Raw genomic sequence first — 14,995 nt, 5'->3', positions numbered from 1 at the left:
TTACAAAGCTAAAATCTACCCTAACGACTAATTTGCTGCTGCCAAAAATTGATTTGAAGGGTATTTCAATAAGGGTATTCTAGTAAAATATGCAGAGATAAGATGTGTCAGTATAAAAATATTACTTAAAATCAATTTTTGGCAGCATCAAAGTGGTCGTTTGGGTAGATTTTAGCTTTGTGAAGGGTATTTCGACAAGTAAACAGTACAGTAGGTACTTGATTTTGATATATGTAATGCTCATAAGGGTATTCTAGTCAAATATGCGTGTGCAAATATCAAAATATTACGTTGAATCACTTTTTGTCAGGCAATATTACATTGAATGAAAATTTTACATAAATGAATACAGCCAAACACTTTGTAAATATGTAGTATGTGCACGAGGAAAAAACAGTTACAATTGTATGTATCTTCTAAACAAGAGAGAGGTTTTATCACACCAACATCGGACTAACAACAGTCCTTTAAATCTCATTAATACCACAGAAAAGGCAAACTGTCATTTTCCGGACACGACAAAGGCTTAAATAATGTCAAACACGTAGCGTTACAATAACCACGAAGATAAAGTGTTTGTCTTACACCTAGTAATCTGCTGTGGACAGGCGAAGTCAAGCAATGCAGGCTTAGCGAGCGGTGCGTGCTCCCGCGAAGGAAATCTATTTTTGGCAGGCAATCACATGTTGGCACATATAAACAAAACACCGCCGGAAAGCGGTAATCGATAAAAAAAAACATGCAAACCGGAGTTCTGACAAGGAGAAGGCGTAATCTGTAAAAAAATGTTTTTAAATGGACTTTCGGAAATGCGCGTCCTTTATAATTTCAATGCGTAAAAAGACACAAAAAGTGCGGTAACACCAACATTGTATATATATATATATATATATATATATATATATATATATATATATATATATATATATATATATATATATATATGTATGTATATATGTGTATATATATATATATATATGTATATATGTGTATATTAGGGCTGCAACTAACGATTAATTTGATAATCGATTAATCTGTCGATTATTACTTCGATTAATCGATTAATAATCAGATAAAAGAGACAAACTACATTTACCGGTATATCCTTTCCAGTATTTTATTGGAAAAAAAACAGCATACTGGCACCATACTTATTTTGATTATTGTTTCTCAGCTGTTTGTACATGTTGCAGTTTAAAAATAAAGGTTCATAAAAAAAATTAAAAATAAATATTAAAAAAATTAAAATTTTTAAAAATTGCCTCTGCGCATGCGCATAGCATAGATCCAACGAATCGATGACTAAATTAATCGCCAACTATTTTTACAATTGATTTTAATCGATTAGTGGTTGCAGCCCTAGTGTATATATATACAGTATATATAAATATATACTGTGTATATATATATATATATATATATACACATACATACATATATATATATATATATATATATATATATATATATATATATATATATATATATATATATATATATATATATATATATATATATATATACATATCTGAAAGGCTTGTGACATAAAAAACTAAGAGAAGCAACAGCCATTAGTTTTTTGTGCTCACTTTTTGTTTTTACTACAACCACGCAAAACTACATGCACATGTGACATGGCCAGTTACGCAAATTAGACGACATACTGTAAACCCCGCCGCAGATAGATCGCAGTCCCGCAACATGCAACACACAAACTACTCACTCTTGAATTTGTTCTTGTCCTGGTCTGCAACCTGGTCCTCTCCGATCAAGATTTTAGCAGCTACATCCAGGCTGACCACAGGAGGACTGGAGACCAGGAAGAGCATGACAAACTTCTGGCTCATTACCCTCAGAGATTTGTCCTTTCGACTGTTGACAGACGCTAGGGTGGCAAACAGAAACAATGTTGTATTTATCATAATTCATCACTGCAAAGGGGATATTTGACCACAAACCTGCTTTGAACTCAACCCCCGGAAGCTCGACAAAGAAGAGCTCCTTCTGCCCGTGCTCGCTACTTTCCGAGTCCGCCGCCTCTTTGTTTTCCTTCTCCTCCATGTCGAAGTCAAACTCCGTATCCAGGAAGCGCTGTCGGATCTGCTGCATCTGCTGGCCGTACTTCTGCTCCTCGCCCACCCGCTTCAGGATGGCCAGCGTCTGGGCCAGATTGGTCCGTCCGTGCCACATGTAGCGGTTCTTTGCCGAGCGGCTCACCATGTGCAAGCTCTCTAGCACGTTCATGATATCGTAAATGCGGCGGCGTTCCACATCTGTGTAGACAGATAATAGTATAACTAACACATGACAAGACTGGATACAGTTGGATTGTAAAACCCTGCTAACTAGGGGTGGGTACCTGTCACTTTTGAACTGACACAGTACCTATTGCCGGTACCTGGAAAGTACCAATTTTTGGTACTTGTGTGCGTGTTCAATATTAATAAATGCAATTTTATATATATATATAAATATTTATATCGGCCCCCAGACACATTTTTTTCTCTAAATTTCCCCCCCCGAGCCAAAATAATTGCGCAGGCCTGCACTGTTTAAAGTGTTATTACACGCCAGCATTTAAACTATATTGTGCATCTTTGTTGTAGTTTTGATTTCCAAATTTGGAGGTGTTGAAAATCACTAATCAGTAACAAATCCAACATAAATTAGCATCGAGCTAGCGCATTTTGAAAAGTAAAGCCGTATTGTATTTTTGAGCGCCTTCCTTTTGCTTTGAAAATGTTATCCAGTGTTTCCCACACATTCATTTATTTGTGGCGGCCCGCCACGAAAGAATTAAGGCCACCACAATTAGATTTTTTTTTTTGTCCTGTCCAGCTTCTCAGGCAAATCATATACCGGTAGTTGATGTAGATGCCCATACCGGCTGTTCAGATTTACTTTATAAAACAGAAGTGTAGGATCAAGATTTTTGGAGCTCTTTGTTCAGTGGATCAGATGTTTGATGAAGCTCTGTGTCTATCTACCACCACTACTGTTTTCTGTTTATTTGTTACTGACTGTGGCAGGACACCTCTGCCTCTGTTTCACTTTATGTTGCTGGTAAATAATATGGTTGTAGTAGTAGGCTAAAGTTAAATTATTTAGTATGCACTAATTAAAGGGGCAGAACTTTAAGAGACATTTTAGCTTTTATATTTTTATAAGATGTATTTTTTGTAAGAACCACAATTAACAAATATATTTCAGTGAATAACTTATTGTTCAAATCTGTATATAAATATGTACATAAAGTGTTGTAATTATATTGTAAAATGGATGGATGGATGGACGTTTAAAACAAAACCGTTATTATTAATTAGTAAGTATACATTTTTTTAGACTTTTTAGAGAAAATCATATCATTGTAGTAAATTATGCAAATTACTCGATGATGTCATGGTGACCACGCCTATAGCCACGCCCCCACCGCCACAGGTATCTTGGCAGTTTTTGGGAAACACTGTTATCACTACCTAGAGGCAGTCTTGCAACACAGGTATCTAAATACGGCACAGTTTGATTTGATGTTAATCGGAACTCGGTACCCATAATAGTACCCAATTCGGAACCCATCCCTACTGCTGACATACTCAGTTCCGTGGCCACGTCATCCAGGCAGATGTCAATGTTGTGAGTCAGGTCTGGGCAATCCGGGTAGCGGGCGAGGAACTTGTGACAGAGCAAACCCAGACTTTTTTCCTTTCTGCTGATCAATCTCTCAGACTCGTCTCCGTCTCCAACGTCCTACAGGACAATGACGACAAACGGGTGAGAATAACATAACAGCATCTGTTTGTGAACATTCTGCATCCCAATAACTTTTTATAATGTGTTTTTACCTGAGTTGAATCAGGAACCTTTTGCAGTTTGGGATCTGGACATAGCTCCATCTCACGGTTCCTGATATCCGGACTGGCAGCACTGATGAGCATTTTGAGGTTGGATGTTGGCGTCCATGGATCAACAGACCGTGTTTCTCTTCCTTTTTTTGGAGTTGCGAGCGGGCCCATGATAAGTTGTGTGTGCTCGACACTTCTCAAGGACTTATCAAACCCAGAGAGACTACAAAGCCATCACCAGCCTTTTAACAAAACGGGGAAGAAAATAGATTTTTATTACATGCTTTTTCATTATTATGTATTGAAACAATTAGAGCCTGTTTAAGTGAAATATGTGCACATATACGAGGGCTGGGCCGATAAAACAATATCAATATACAGTACAGGCCAAAAGTTTGGACACACCTTCTCAGGTCAATGCGTTTTCTTTATTTTCATGACTATTTACATTGTAGATTGTCACCGAAGGCATCAAAACTATGACACTTGTGAAGTGAAAACCCTTTCAGGTGACTACCTCTTGAAGCGCATCAAGAGAATGCCAAGAGTGTGCAAAAAAGTAATCAGAGCAAAGGGTGGCTATTTTGAAGAAACTACAATATAAAACATGTTTTCGGTTATCTCACCTTTTTTTTGTTAAGTACATAACTCCAAATGTGTTCATTCATAGTTTTGATGCCTTTAATGACAATCTACAATGTAAATAGTCATGAAAATAAAGAAAACGCATTAAATGAGAAGGTGTGTCCAAACTTTTGGCCTGTACTGTACATCACGATAAACACGTATTCAATAAAAATTGGATAGATATACAGATATATATTTTGGCCGGACCATACCGGATGTTACAAAACAAGGTTGGTTGCATAAACAAAAACGTGCAGCAAAACAGAAAATGATGACTGAGCAACGAGAGGGACACGCTAGCAGCCAATCACGTAATGGTATCAAGTTTGCCTGCGCAATCGTGCTGTTGATTCCCTGCATGGAGTGAGAAGTGAAACTAAAAAACGATTGCTGCAGAGAGCGAAGAAATTGTCCACAAAACAGGAAGTCATCGCGACAGTATTGCAGTTTTGGGATTTTTATAAATGGACCTTAGTCCTAAACCGCGCTGACTTCTTTTCTTTTCAACACACGTCTGATCCCTTTTCGGGTATACAGAAACAGGTCGGAACTAAAGTCCAGGACTGTATGAATAACAAAAATAACCAAATATAACAAATTTGCTACTTTTAAATAATAGTAATTACACCAATAATATTACTGCACAACATAAATTACTTTCCATACTTAAATAAGTATAACAGACCACATTAAAGGTTACAAATTCAAAACTTCCTGGTTCTTCTCCGGTTTTTGAATGTTTACATTTTCACACTTATTTTGCTACACTTTGTTAAGCATTTCGTACATCCCAGCAGGCACAAGACATTATTAATGCATACATGTCCTTTAAAACTGACTTTGAAACAACTTTGTAAAAGAGTTGTATTTGTAAATTGAGACAACGTTGGCGTATAACGTTGGATCCACGTTGTCGGTTGGAAAATAACCAAATTTCAACGGTCAAGTCAACGTCACGACCTGACATTGAATAAACGTTGTCCAAATCTTGTCGTTTGAACGTTGTATTTGTGTTGCAGAATATTGTTCGGAAAATGACTAAAATTCAATGGTCAAATTAACGTCAGAACCCGACATTGATAAGCACGTTGTTCCAACGTTAGATTTGAGTTGATCAACGTCAAGACCGAATTTAACAAGTTCTCAATGTCGTTTTAATGTCTTGTACCTGCTGGGATATTCCTTATTTTTTGCAAATAGTTCAATATGATTTTGGAACGTTGACATTGATGGTTTCCATGGTTACATTGACATTTATTTATCTTTCTGCCTTGATAGCGATAATATTTACACTTAATATATTATTTCCTAGTCCTTATTTTTGATAGGTCATAAAAATACCAATACCGTATTTTTCGGACTATAAGTCGCAGTTTTTTTCATAGTTTGGCCGGGGGTGCGACTTATGTGTGAAATTATTAACACATTAGCGTAAAATATCAAATAATACTATTTAGCTCATTCACGTAAGAGACTAGACGTATAAGATTTCATGGGATTTAGCAATTAGGAGTGACAGATTGTTTGATAAACATATAGCATGTTCTATATGTTATAGTTATTTGAATGACTCTTACCATAATATGTTACGTTAACATACCAGGCACGTTCTCAGTTGGTTATTTATGCCTCATATAACGTACACTTATTCAGCCTGTTGTTCACTATTCTTTATTTACTTTAAATTGCCTTTCAAATGTCTATTCTTGGTGTTGGCCTTTATCAAATACATTTCCCCCAAAAATGCGACTTATACTCCAGTGCGACTTACATATGTTTTTTCCCTTCTTTATTATGCATTTTCGGCCGGTGCGACTTATACTCCGGTGCGATTTATACTCCGAAAAATACGGTAATTATCGATATTGACCTGCACAAAACACTTATATCGTGATACAGTTTTCAGTCATATCACAATATACTCCTATTATATGTACTTAATAGAATAATACATAATGTTGGATATAGAGAACATACAGTACAAACCCTTTATTTATTGAATCAAAAATACTGAAATTCCACGACATAGTGAATTTGCAAACAGCTAAAAACATACACAAAGCAAACTATAACCTGCTACCCAAGAATATACAACCATTCTTCTCAACAAAAGAGGAGAAATATAATCTTAGAGAAAAAGGTCATTTAAAACATTTGTACGCACGTACAACACTTAAGACCTTCAGTATATCAGTATGTGTAATTCAATTATGGAATGGATTAAGTAAAGAAATCAAACAATGTACTAATATGATCCACTTCAAGAAACTCTTCAAACTTAAAGTGTTTACAAATGACAAAGATAAAGAACCATGATAAACATTCTGAATTTATTTAATCCATCCATTTATTTTCAAGATAATCTTACTCATCTCACCATATGAAATACAACTTACTTCACCAATTATTATTTATTTATTTGTATTGTTATTACTTATGGAGTATATTGTGACTAAATTGAGAACAGGAAGTGAACAGAAGTTTTAGCAACTGCTATGTAAAGGAAAAGGGGTAGGATTAAATAAGCTCTGCTTCTTCCTACTGCTTTTCGGACATGTTGAATAAGGAAACTGGAAATTGTGATGTGTCATGTTGTATGCATGCATGTTCCAAATAAACTCAAACTCAACTTACATGATTATGCATTAGAATATATTAAGCATTTACACACATTTCACTTAAACAGGCTGGCTATATACAGTGAGACATTTGTTAATAATTCAGCACAAACTAATTATAGAGTGAGCTATTACGTCATTTAACTTTGTTGGCTGAATTCGGCATAAACCATACGCCGTAAATATTATCAAAAATAGTATTGTCACCAGAGAGGATAGCGAACTGAGAAATTAAAAAACAAATCCAAGAAAAACAAATCAAAACACAAGTACTTATATTGGCGGTAAGTGACGTGCTGACTGGCGAATCATCGGGCTCGCAAGGCAGCAAGCCCGCCCTTTTTGTTTCAACCAGCCAATGAGCGCGCAGCAAACAGGAAGCGAGCCGGGCGTCCCGCGTCGGTAAGTATTTTTTGAAATCCTTGGCGGGTAACGAAGTCCACAGTGGCGGAATGCACAAACATTTTTACACTTTTTGACAGAATAGTACTGCGGATACATCAACACAATCTTATTGACAAAACGACGTGTTTCACTAGAACAAAACAAAGCCATTTGTGCCACCAACGCGCGGTAAAACCGGTTATTCCAGATACAAACCGCTATAAAAAAAAAAAGGGTTTTGTTAAACGCGTAGAGTAGCGAGTAAAACAGCAGACATGTTTTGATTAGTTTCCTATTAATACGAATGATGTTATTTAATTTGTAATTTGTATTTCATTAAAAAACAAAACACAAGCACGGTAAAGACTTACCACAATCAGCGAGGGAAACCGGTCACATAAATGTGTTGAGGAGCATTACTAGTTATTCCCACAGATTATTCCGATGGTTTGAAAGATAAATTTACATTAAAAAAATGCAAACCAGCTATTAAGCGACTGAACTTCCGAATAAATTGCCGCCTCCAAAGTTGTGTGGGTAGCAACGTTAGGCCCTCCCGTACTGAGCATGCGCACTGACGACACTTCCGCCCGGGGCGGGTCAAGAGACAAGTACCGGACGTGCCCAAGTTACACTTACTAAGATTTCACCAGTGGTGGGGCAGCAAAGGCCGTCTCTGCTGGCCTACCATAAATCATGATCATAAATTAATAAAAGTTCATTTTATTTTTAAATTCCATCCATCCATTTTCTACTGCTTGTCCCTTTCGGGGTCGCTGGAGCCTACCTCAGCTGGACTTTTCATAAATATGTAAAAGTATCCATCCTATTCTCTTCATGTCATATTAGGCTCTAGTGTTGCTGTTTTTAAGTTAGAGCTTTTTTATCCAATTGGAATTCAGCTCGCTTGTTGCCAGCGCTGTGTGAATTCTGCCGGAGGCCTTCTGAATCAACATTAGCGCCCGGTTAACAGACAGATGCGATATAGCCGATCAGATCAGAGTTGTTGACTGTAGCCCATCTGGGTGGCCTTACGTTGAACGTGACTGTGATTGGATACTCACTTGTCACTACCAAGTATCCAATCACGAGTTGTGATTTACGAAAGCGGAAAGTGGCACCGGAGCCATACCCGGCCAGCGGAGAAATCAGCGGTGCGCCCTTTTTTTAACCAACAAAGAAGCAGAGAAAAATGTTGATTAAGTGGCATATATATATTTGCAAGGCCATTTTCAAGGATATTTAAAGATTGATTGATTGATTGATTGATTGATTGATTGATTGATTGATTGATTGATTGATTGATTGATTGATTGAAACTTTTATTAGTAGATTGCACAGTGAAGTACATATTCCGTACAATTGACCACTAAATGGTAACACCCGAATAAGTTTTTCAACTTGTTTAAGTCGGGGTCCACTTAAATTGATTCATGATACAGATATATACTATCAAATATACACTAACATCATAATACAGTCATCACACAAGATAATTATCAGAGTATTTACATTGAATTATTTACATTATTTAAAATCAGGGGTGTTTGGATATGGAGGTGGGGAGGTGGAGGTTAGGTTTGGTTGGTATCAACACTTCTGTCATCAACAATCAGCATCAACAATTGCATCATCAGAGAAATGGACATTGAAACAGTGTAGGTCTGACTTGGTAGGATATGTACAGCAAGTAGTGGACATAGAGAGAGAGATCAGAAAGCATAAGAAAAAGTATCTACATTTGATTATTTACAATCCGGAGAGGGTGTTAGTTTAGAGTTGAAGTTGCCTTGATGTGTACTTTTATTGCGGTTTTGAAGGAGGATAGAGATGCCCTTTCTTTTACACCTGTTGGGAGCGCATTCCACATTGGTGTGGCATAGAAAGAGAATGAGTTAAGACCTTTGTTAGATCGGAATCTGGGTTTAACGTGGTTAGTGGAGCTCCCCCTGGTGTTGTGGTTATGGCGGTCATTTACGTTAAGGAAGTAGTTTGACATGTACTTCGGTATCAGGGAGATGTAGCGGATTTTATAGACTAGGCTCAGTGCAAGTTGTTTTACTCTGTCCTCCACTCTGAGCCAGCCCACTTTGGAGAAGTGGGTAGGAGTGAGGTGTGATCTGGGGTGGAGGTCTAGAAGTAATCTGACTAGCTTGTTCTGGGATGTTTGGAGTTTAGATTTAAGGGTTTTGGAGGTGCTAGGGTACCAGGAGGTGCATGCGTAATCGAAAAAGGGTTGAACGAAAGTTCCCGCTAGAATCCTCATGGTGCTTTTGTTGACCAGAGAGGAGATTCTATAGAGAAATCTCGTTCGTTGGTTGACCTTTTTGATTACCTTGGTTGCCATTTTATCACAGGAAAGATTAGCCTCTAGAATGGAACCCAGGTTGGTGACCTCATCTTTCCTGGTGATAACAATGTCACCTACTTTTATAGTAAAATCATTGATTTTCTTAAGGTTGATGTGGGACCCAAACAGGATGGATTCCGTTTTACCCAAGTGTATGGATAGCTTGTTGTCAGCGAGCCAGGTGCAAGTTCTACAGAGAGAAACTACATCTTGTGAGACGAGGTCGGCCGACCCCGGAAACTAGCGGTGAAATGGTTTGGCTTCCACTTCCACTCGAACCAACCAACTACGAACGGTACCAACGGCTTATACGGCATCAAATGGCCGTTACAAATTGTGAGTTAAAATATATATTTTTTTACATTCAATATCCATCCATCCATTTTCTACCGCTTATCCAATCAGAAGTTGTGATTCACGAAAACGGCACCGGAGCCATACCCGGCCAGCGGAGAAATCAGCGGTGCGTCCTTTTTTAACCAACAAAGAAGCAGAGCAAAACGTTGATTAGGTGGTTTCTGTTACTTTAGGAGAGTTCATTGACAGTCATGATTTAGTCAATTTAATTATAGTACTCGGTAAAAGGTTTATTTTTAAGGCCAAAAATAGATATTCACTTAGTATTACTTTCTTTAAAACATGTATTCAGCATTTTTTAACTTTAGAAAATTATATGTGGTTGCCATAAAACACAGAAATAGATGGGAAGTTCTCAAATGCTTATTTTGAAATTTTTAATTTTGTTTATAGATTATATGCAATCTGTTGTTGTGTTCCATAATTTGAGTGTACATAAATGGAGGTGTGTGTTGCTGAGCCCGACATGGACATCATCTGGACTGGACCTGGTTTTAAGAACCCTTATAAACAATCTAATTTCATTGACAACCTGGTCTGGTGAAGATAATGTCCTTTATTTAAAAAATTTAACAAAAAAGAAACTAAAATAAATAAAAAAACAGTTACATAGAAACTTGTAATTAATGAAAATTAGTAAAATTAACTGTTAAAGGTTAGTACTATTAGTGGACCAGCAGCACACCCAATCATGTGTGCTTCACGGACTGTAGACCTTGCAGACTGTATTGATCTGTGTTGTAGGAACCAGAATATTAATAACAGAAGGAAACAACCCCTTTGTGTGAATAATGTGTGAATGAGTGAAAATTAGTGTAAATGGGGGTGGAGGGCAGGGGAGGGAGGGTTTTTGGGTTGGTGCACTAACTGTAAGTGTATCGTGTGTTTTTTATGTTGACTTAATAATAACAAAAACAACAAAAAACAGACAGATGCGATAGCCGATCGGTTCTCGAGTTGTTGACAGTAGCCCATCTGGGTGGCCTTACGTTAAACGTGACTGTGATTGGATACCGTATTTTTCGGACTATAAGTCACAGTTTTTTTCATAGTTTGGCCGGGGGTGCGACTTATACTCAGGAGCGACTTATGTGGGAAATTATTAACACATTCCCGTAAAATATCAAATAATATAATTTAGCTCATTCACGTAAGAGACTAGACGTATAAGATTTCATGGGATTTAGCGATTAGGAGTGACAGATTGTTTGGTAAACGTATAGCATGTTCTATATGTTATAGTTATTTGAATGACTCTTACCATAATATGTTACGTTAACATACCAGGCACGTTCTCAGTTAGTTATTTATGCCTCATATAACGTACACTTATTCAGCCTGTTGTTCACTATTCTTTATTTATTTTAAATTGCCTTTCAAATGTCTATTCTTGGTGTTGGGTTTTATCAAATACATTTTCCCCAAAAATGCGACTTATACTCCAGTGCGACTTATATATGTTTTTTTCCTTCTTTATAATGCATTTTCGGCCAGTGCGACTTATACTCCGGAGCGACTTATACTCAGAAAAATACGGTACTCACTTGTCACTCTCAAGTATCCAGTTGTGATTTACAAAGGCAGAAAGTGGCACCGGGGCCATACCCGGCCAGCAGAGAAATCAGCGGTGCTCCCTTTTTAAACCCAACAAAGAAGCAGAGCAAAATGTTTATTTATTGGCAGATATATACTTGCATGGCCATTTTCAAGAAGGATAGTTAAAGACAAACTACATCTTGTGAGACGAGGTCGGCCGACCCCGGAAACTGGTTAAGCTGTTCTGGCGGTGAAATGGTTTGAGTTCCACTTCCACTCGAATCAACCAACTACGAACGGCATCAAATGGCCGTTACAAATTGTGACTTCAAAGATATTTTTTCACATTCAATATGTTTTTTACAATTATTTTGGTTTTGACAGTAACACGTCCGAGGCGGGTGTATTGATTTTTAAATGTGCCTAAAAATAGCTTGTTTTGTACACTAGTGACACATTGAGGTGATTCAATGCGCAGCAGTGCGCAAGTGTGTTTCTGTATAGTATTTTTCAAGCCGTGGACATGGGGTGACATAAATGATTGTATTTTGAGAGGTATTTTTTGAAGTCGGACTCAGTAAAATATATCTGAAGGCCAAGGTGGGAAATGCAACATATGTATGCTCTTTAGATTGCTTTTACTACTAATAAGTGAAATTACCAGAATACATATTGTGATTTTACATCGACTTAAACAAGTTGAAAAACGTATTCGCGTGTTACCATTTAGTGGTCAATTGTACGGAATATGTACTGTACTGTGCAATCTACTAATAAAAGTTTCAATTTTTCTCACAGAATGCAACAAATCTAGCCAAATGGGTGATTATAATGTATTGTATAGCTCAGGGGTCACCAACAAGTCTGCTAAGAGTTGACTTAAGAGTAAATAAATTCTTCGCTGAAAGCTGCACTTAAAAGTTAGTTATCAAGCGTCTTACTCACACTTTCAGCGAAGTGTAGGACTGAATCTCAAGTGTCACACTCAGAGCTGAATTACGACATTACTATGTGCCGTAAACGGAATTTTAGGTGACGTCATTTCTGTGTCCATAGAAATGACCAATCACGGAAGGGAATCCGTTGTCTAAGAATAAAGAAATATCTTGGAAATATTTAAGTGGACAATGGGAGTGTATATTTTGACAATAAACTACAAAATAATACAAAACAAACTTGTCCCCACCGGCACTCACGCTACCGCTCCCTCTCTTCTATCGCCCACACACTCACTGACGTCACTCACCTCACGGCCACACACATACGCTACTGTCATAACATTTTCTTTCCAATTCATTAATTAGGCAACTAATTTGAAACTGGTGTGGGTGGCTCTATATATACTAGCCCACTGCAGCCACATGCAGAAATCAACAAGGAATCGAAAAGTATTAAATCTGTGACAAAAATAATATCCGCTCTGTCTAAACGATACCGTTTGATCAGCTGCTCGTCATCAAAAAAAAACAAAACATTGTTCCGTTCCCTGAACGTTCGCGCACATCTCTCTCGCCTCAGTTCCATCCCCTGCTGGCAACTCCTAACCAGTTAAGACACCTCTGCAGGTCTCTTAAATATCGTGGAGAGTAGGAGTGATTCTTAGACACAAGAACGTTGATAAAAAGCTTTTATTCTTAAGTTTGAGAGTAGGACTAAATTTCGCAAATTCTCAGGACTTAAGTGTAAAATGGCACTCTAAGAAGCTTGATAAGTACAGCCCCAGATGCGTAGCCCGCTGGCCTGTTCTAAAAATAGCTCAAATAGCAGCACTTACCAGTGAGCTGCCTCTATTTTTTAAATTGTATTTATTTACTAGCAAGCTGGTCTCGCTTTGCCTAAGAGAGACAAAACTCAAATAGAATTTGAAAACCCAAGAAAATATTTTAAAGACTTGGTCTTCACTTGTTTAAATAAATTCATTATTTTTTTTACTTTGCTTCTTATAACTTTCAGAAAGACCATTTTTAGAGAAAAAATACAACGTTAAAAATGATTTTAGGATTTTTTAAACACATATACCTTTTTACCTTTTAAATTCCTTCCTCTACTTTCCTGACAATTTAAATCAATGTTCAAGTAAATTTATTTTTTTTATTGTAAAGAATAATAAATACATTTTAATTTAATTCTTCATTTTAGCTTCTGTTTTTTCAACGAAGAATATTTGTGAAATATTTCTTCAAACTTATTATGATTAAAATTCAAAACAAATAATCTGGCAAATCTAGAAAATCTGTAGAATCAAATTTAAATCTTATTTCAAAGTCTTTTGAATTTCTTTTAAAAATTTTGTTCTGGAAAATCTAGAAGAAATAAGGATTTGTCTTTGTTAGAAATATAGCTTTGTCCAATTTGTTATATATTCTAACAAAGTGTAGATTAGATTTTAACCTATTTAAAGCATGTCATCAAAATTATAAAATTAATCTTAATCAGGAAAAATTACTAATGATGTTCCATAAATTATTTTTTTAATTTTTTCAAAAAGATTCGAATTAGCTAGTTTTTCTCTTCTTTTTTTCGGTTGAATTTTGAATTTTAAAGAGTCGAAATTGAAGATAAACTATGTTTCAAAATGTAATTGTCATTTTTTTCGTGTTTTCTCCTCTTTTAAACCGTTCAATTAAGTGTAAATATAATTAATTATTAATAATAACATAGAGTTAAAGGTAAATTGAGCAAATTGGCTATTTCTGGCAATTTATTTAAGTGTGTATCAAACTGGTAGCCCTTCGCATTAATCAGTAGCCAAGAAGTAGCTCTTGGTTTCAAAAAGCTTGGTGACCCCTGGTATAGCTGTATTAACACGCATATAACATGTTTATTCATTTTCTTTTTTTTTTTCCATTGTCGTGTTTCTGTTTGGGCGCTAAGTGGCGGCAAAAGCCAGCTTTACGCGGAGTCGCCATGGAAACGGACGAGCTTCTTCCAGGATGTTGAGCGAGAGCAGGGAGTGACGTCATTTTAGAGGGAAGGTGCGGGACACCGATGGTTACTTTAGGCACGCCTCGGAATTTAGCCCATTCCTCTCGGCTAGATTGGTATCTAGATCGGAACAATCTATAAGAAGCTCTATACTCGTTGTTCACAGTATAACCATTTTATTTCATTCGTACACGCCTTTTAAAAGAATTGATCTTGGATGCCTCAAATTGAAAAGAACAGGGTATAAGCATGGATTAGTTCCAGGTGCAGCATGACTGCAATCAGAAAAAACGTTTCGCAGCCCTGCCCACCCATTTTATCCCACAACACCTGAATGCACCACTCGCTCGGGCTCA

At 36.8% G+C, this 14,995-nt stretch overlaps 1 protein-coding gene across 1 annotated transcript in view; it reads right to left on the bottom strand.

Annotated features, from left to right (window-relative positions):
- The window catches only part of e2f8 (E2F transcription factor 8), a 27,171-nt gene extending 19,123 nt beyond the window's left edge, over positions 1-8,048 (bottom strand). The window contains exons 1-5 of the mRNA XM_062033414.1: positions 7,843-8,048; positions 3,843-4,084; positions 3,594-3,747; positions 1,959-2,273; positions 1,724-1,885 (exon numbers count right to left, since the gene is read on the bottom strand). Coding sequence (XP_061889398.1) covers positions 1,724-1,885; positions 1,959-2,273; positions 3,594-3,747; positions 3,843-4,013 — 802 coding nt within the window. The 5' untranslated portion in view covers positions 4,014-4,084; positions 7,843-8,048. The remainder of the gene's footprint in view (positions 1-1,723; positions 1,886-1,958; positions 2,274-3,593; positions 3,748-3,842; positions 4,085-7,842) is intronic.
- Between the last annotated feature and the right edge of the window lie 6,947 nt (positions 8,049-14,995).

This window comes from Entelurus aequoreus, linkage group LG02, assembly GCF_033978785.1.
Source record: "Entelurus aequoreus isolate RoL-2023_Sb linkage group LG02, RoL_Eaeq_v1.1, whole genome shotgun sequence".
Taxonomy (NCBI): Eukaryota; Metazoa; Chordata; class Actinopteri; order Syngnathiformes; family Syngnathidae; genus Entelurus; species Entelurus aequoreus.
The sequence above is the reverse complement of the archived record's forward strand: the minus strand, read 5'-3'. Positions and strand labels throughout refer to the sequence as shown.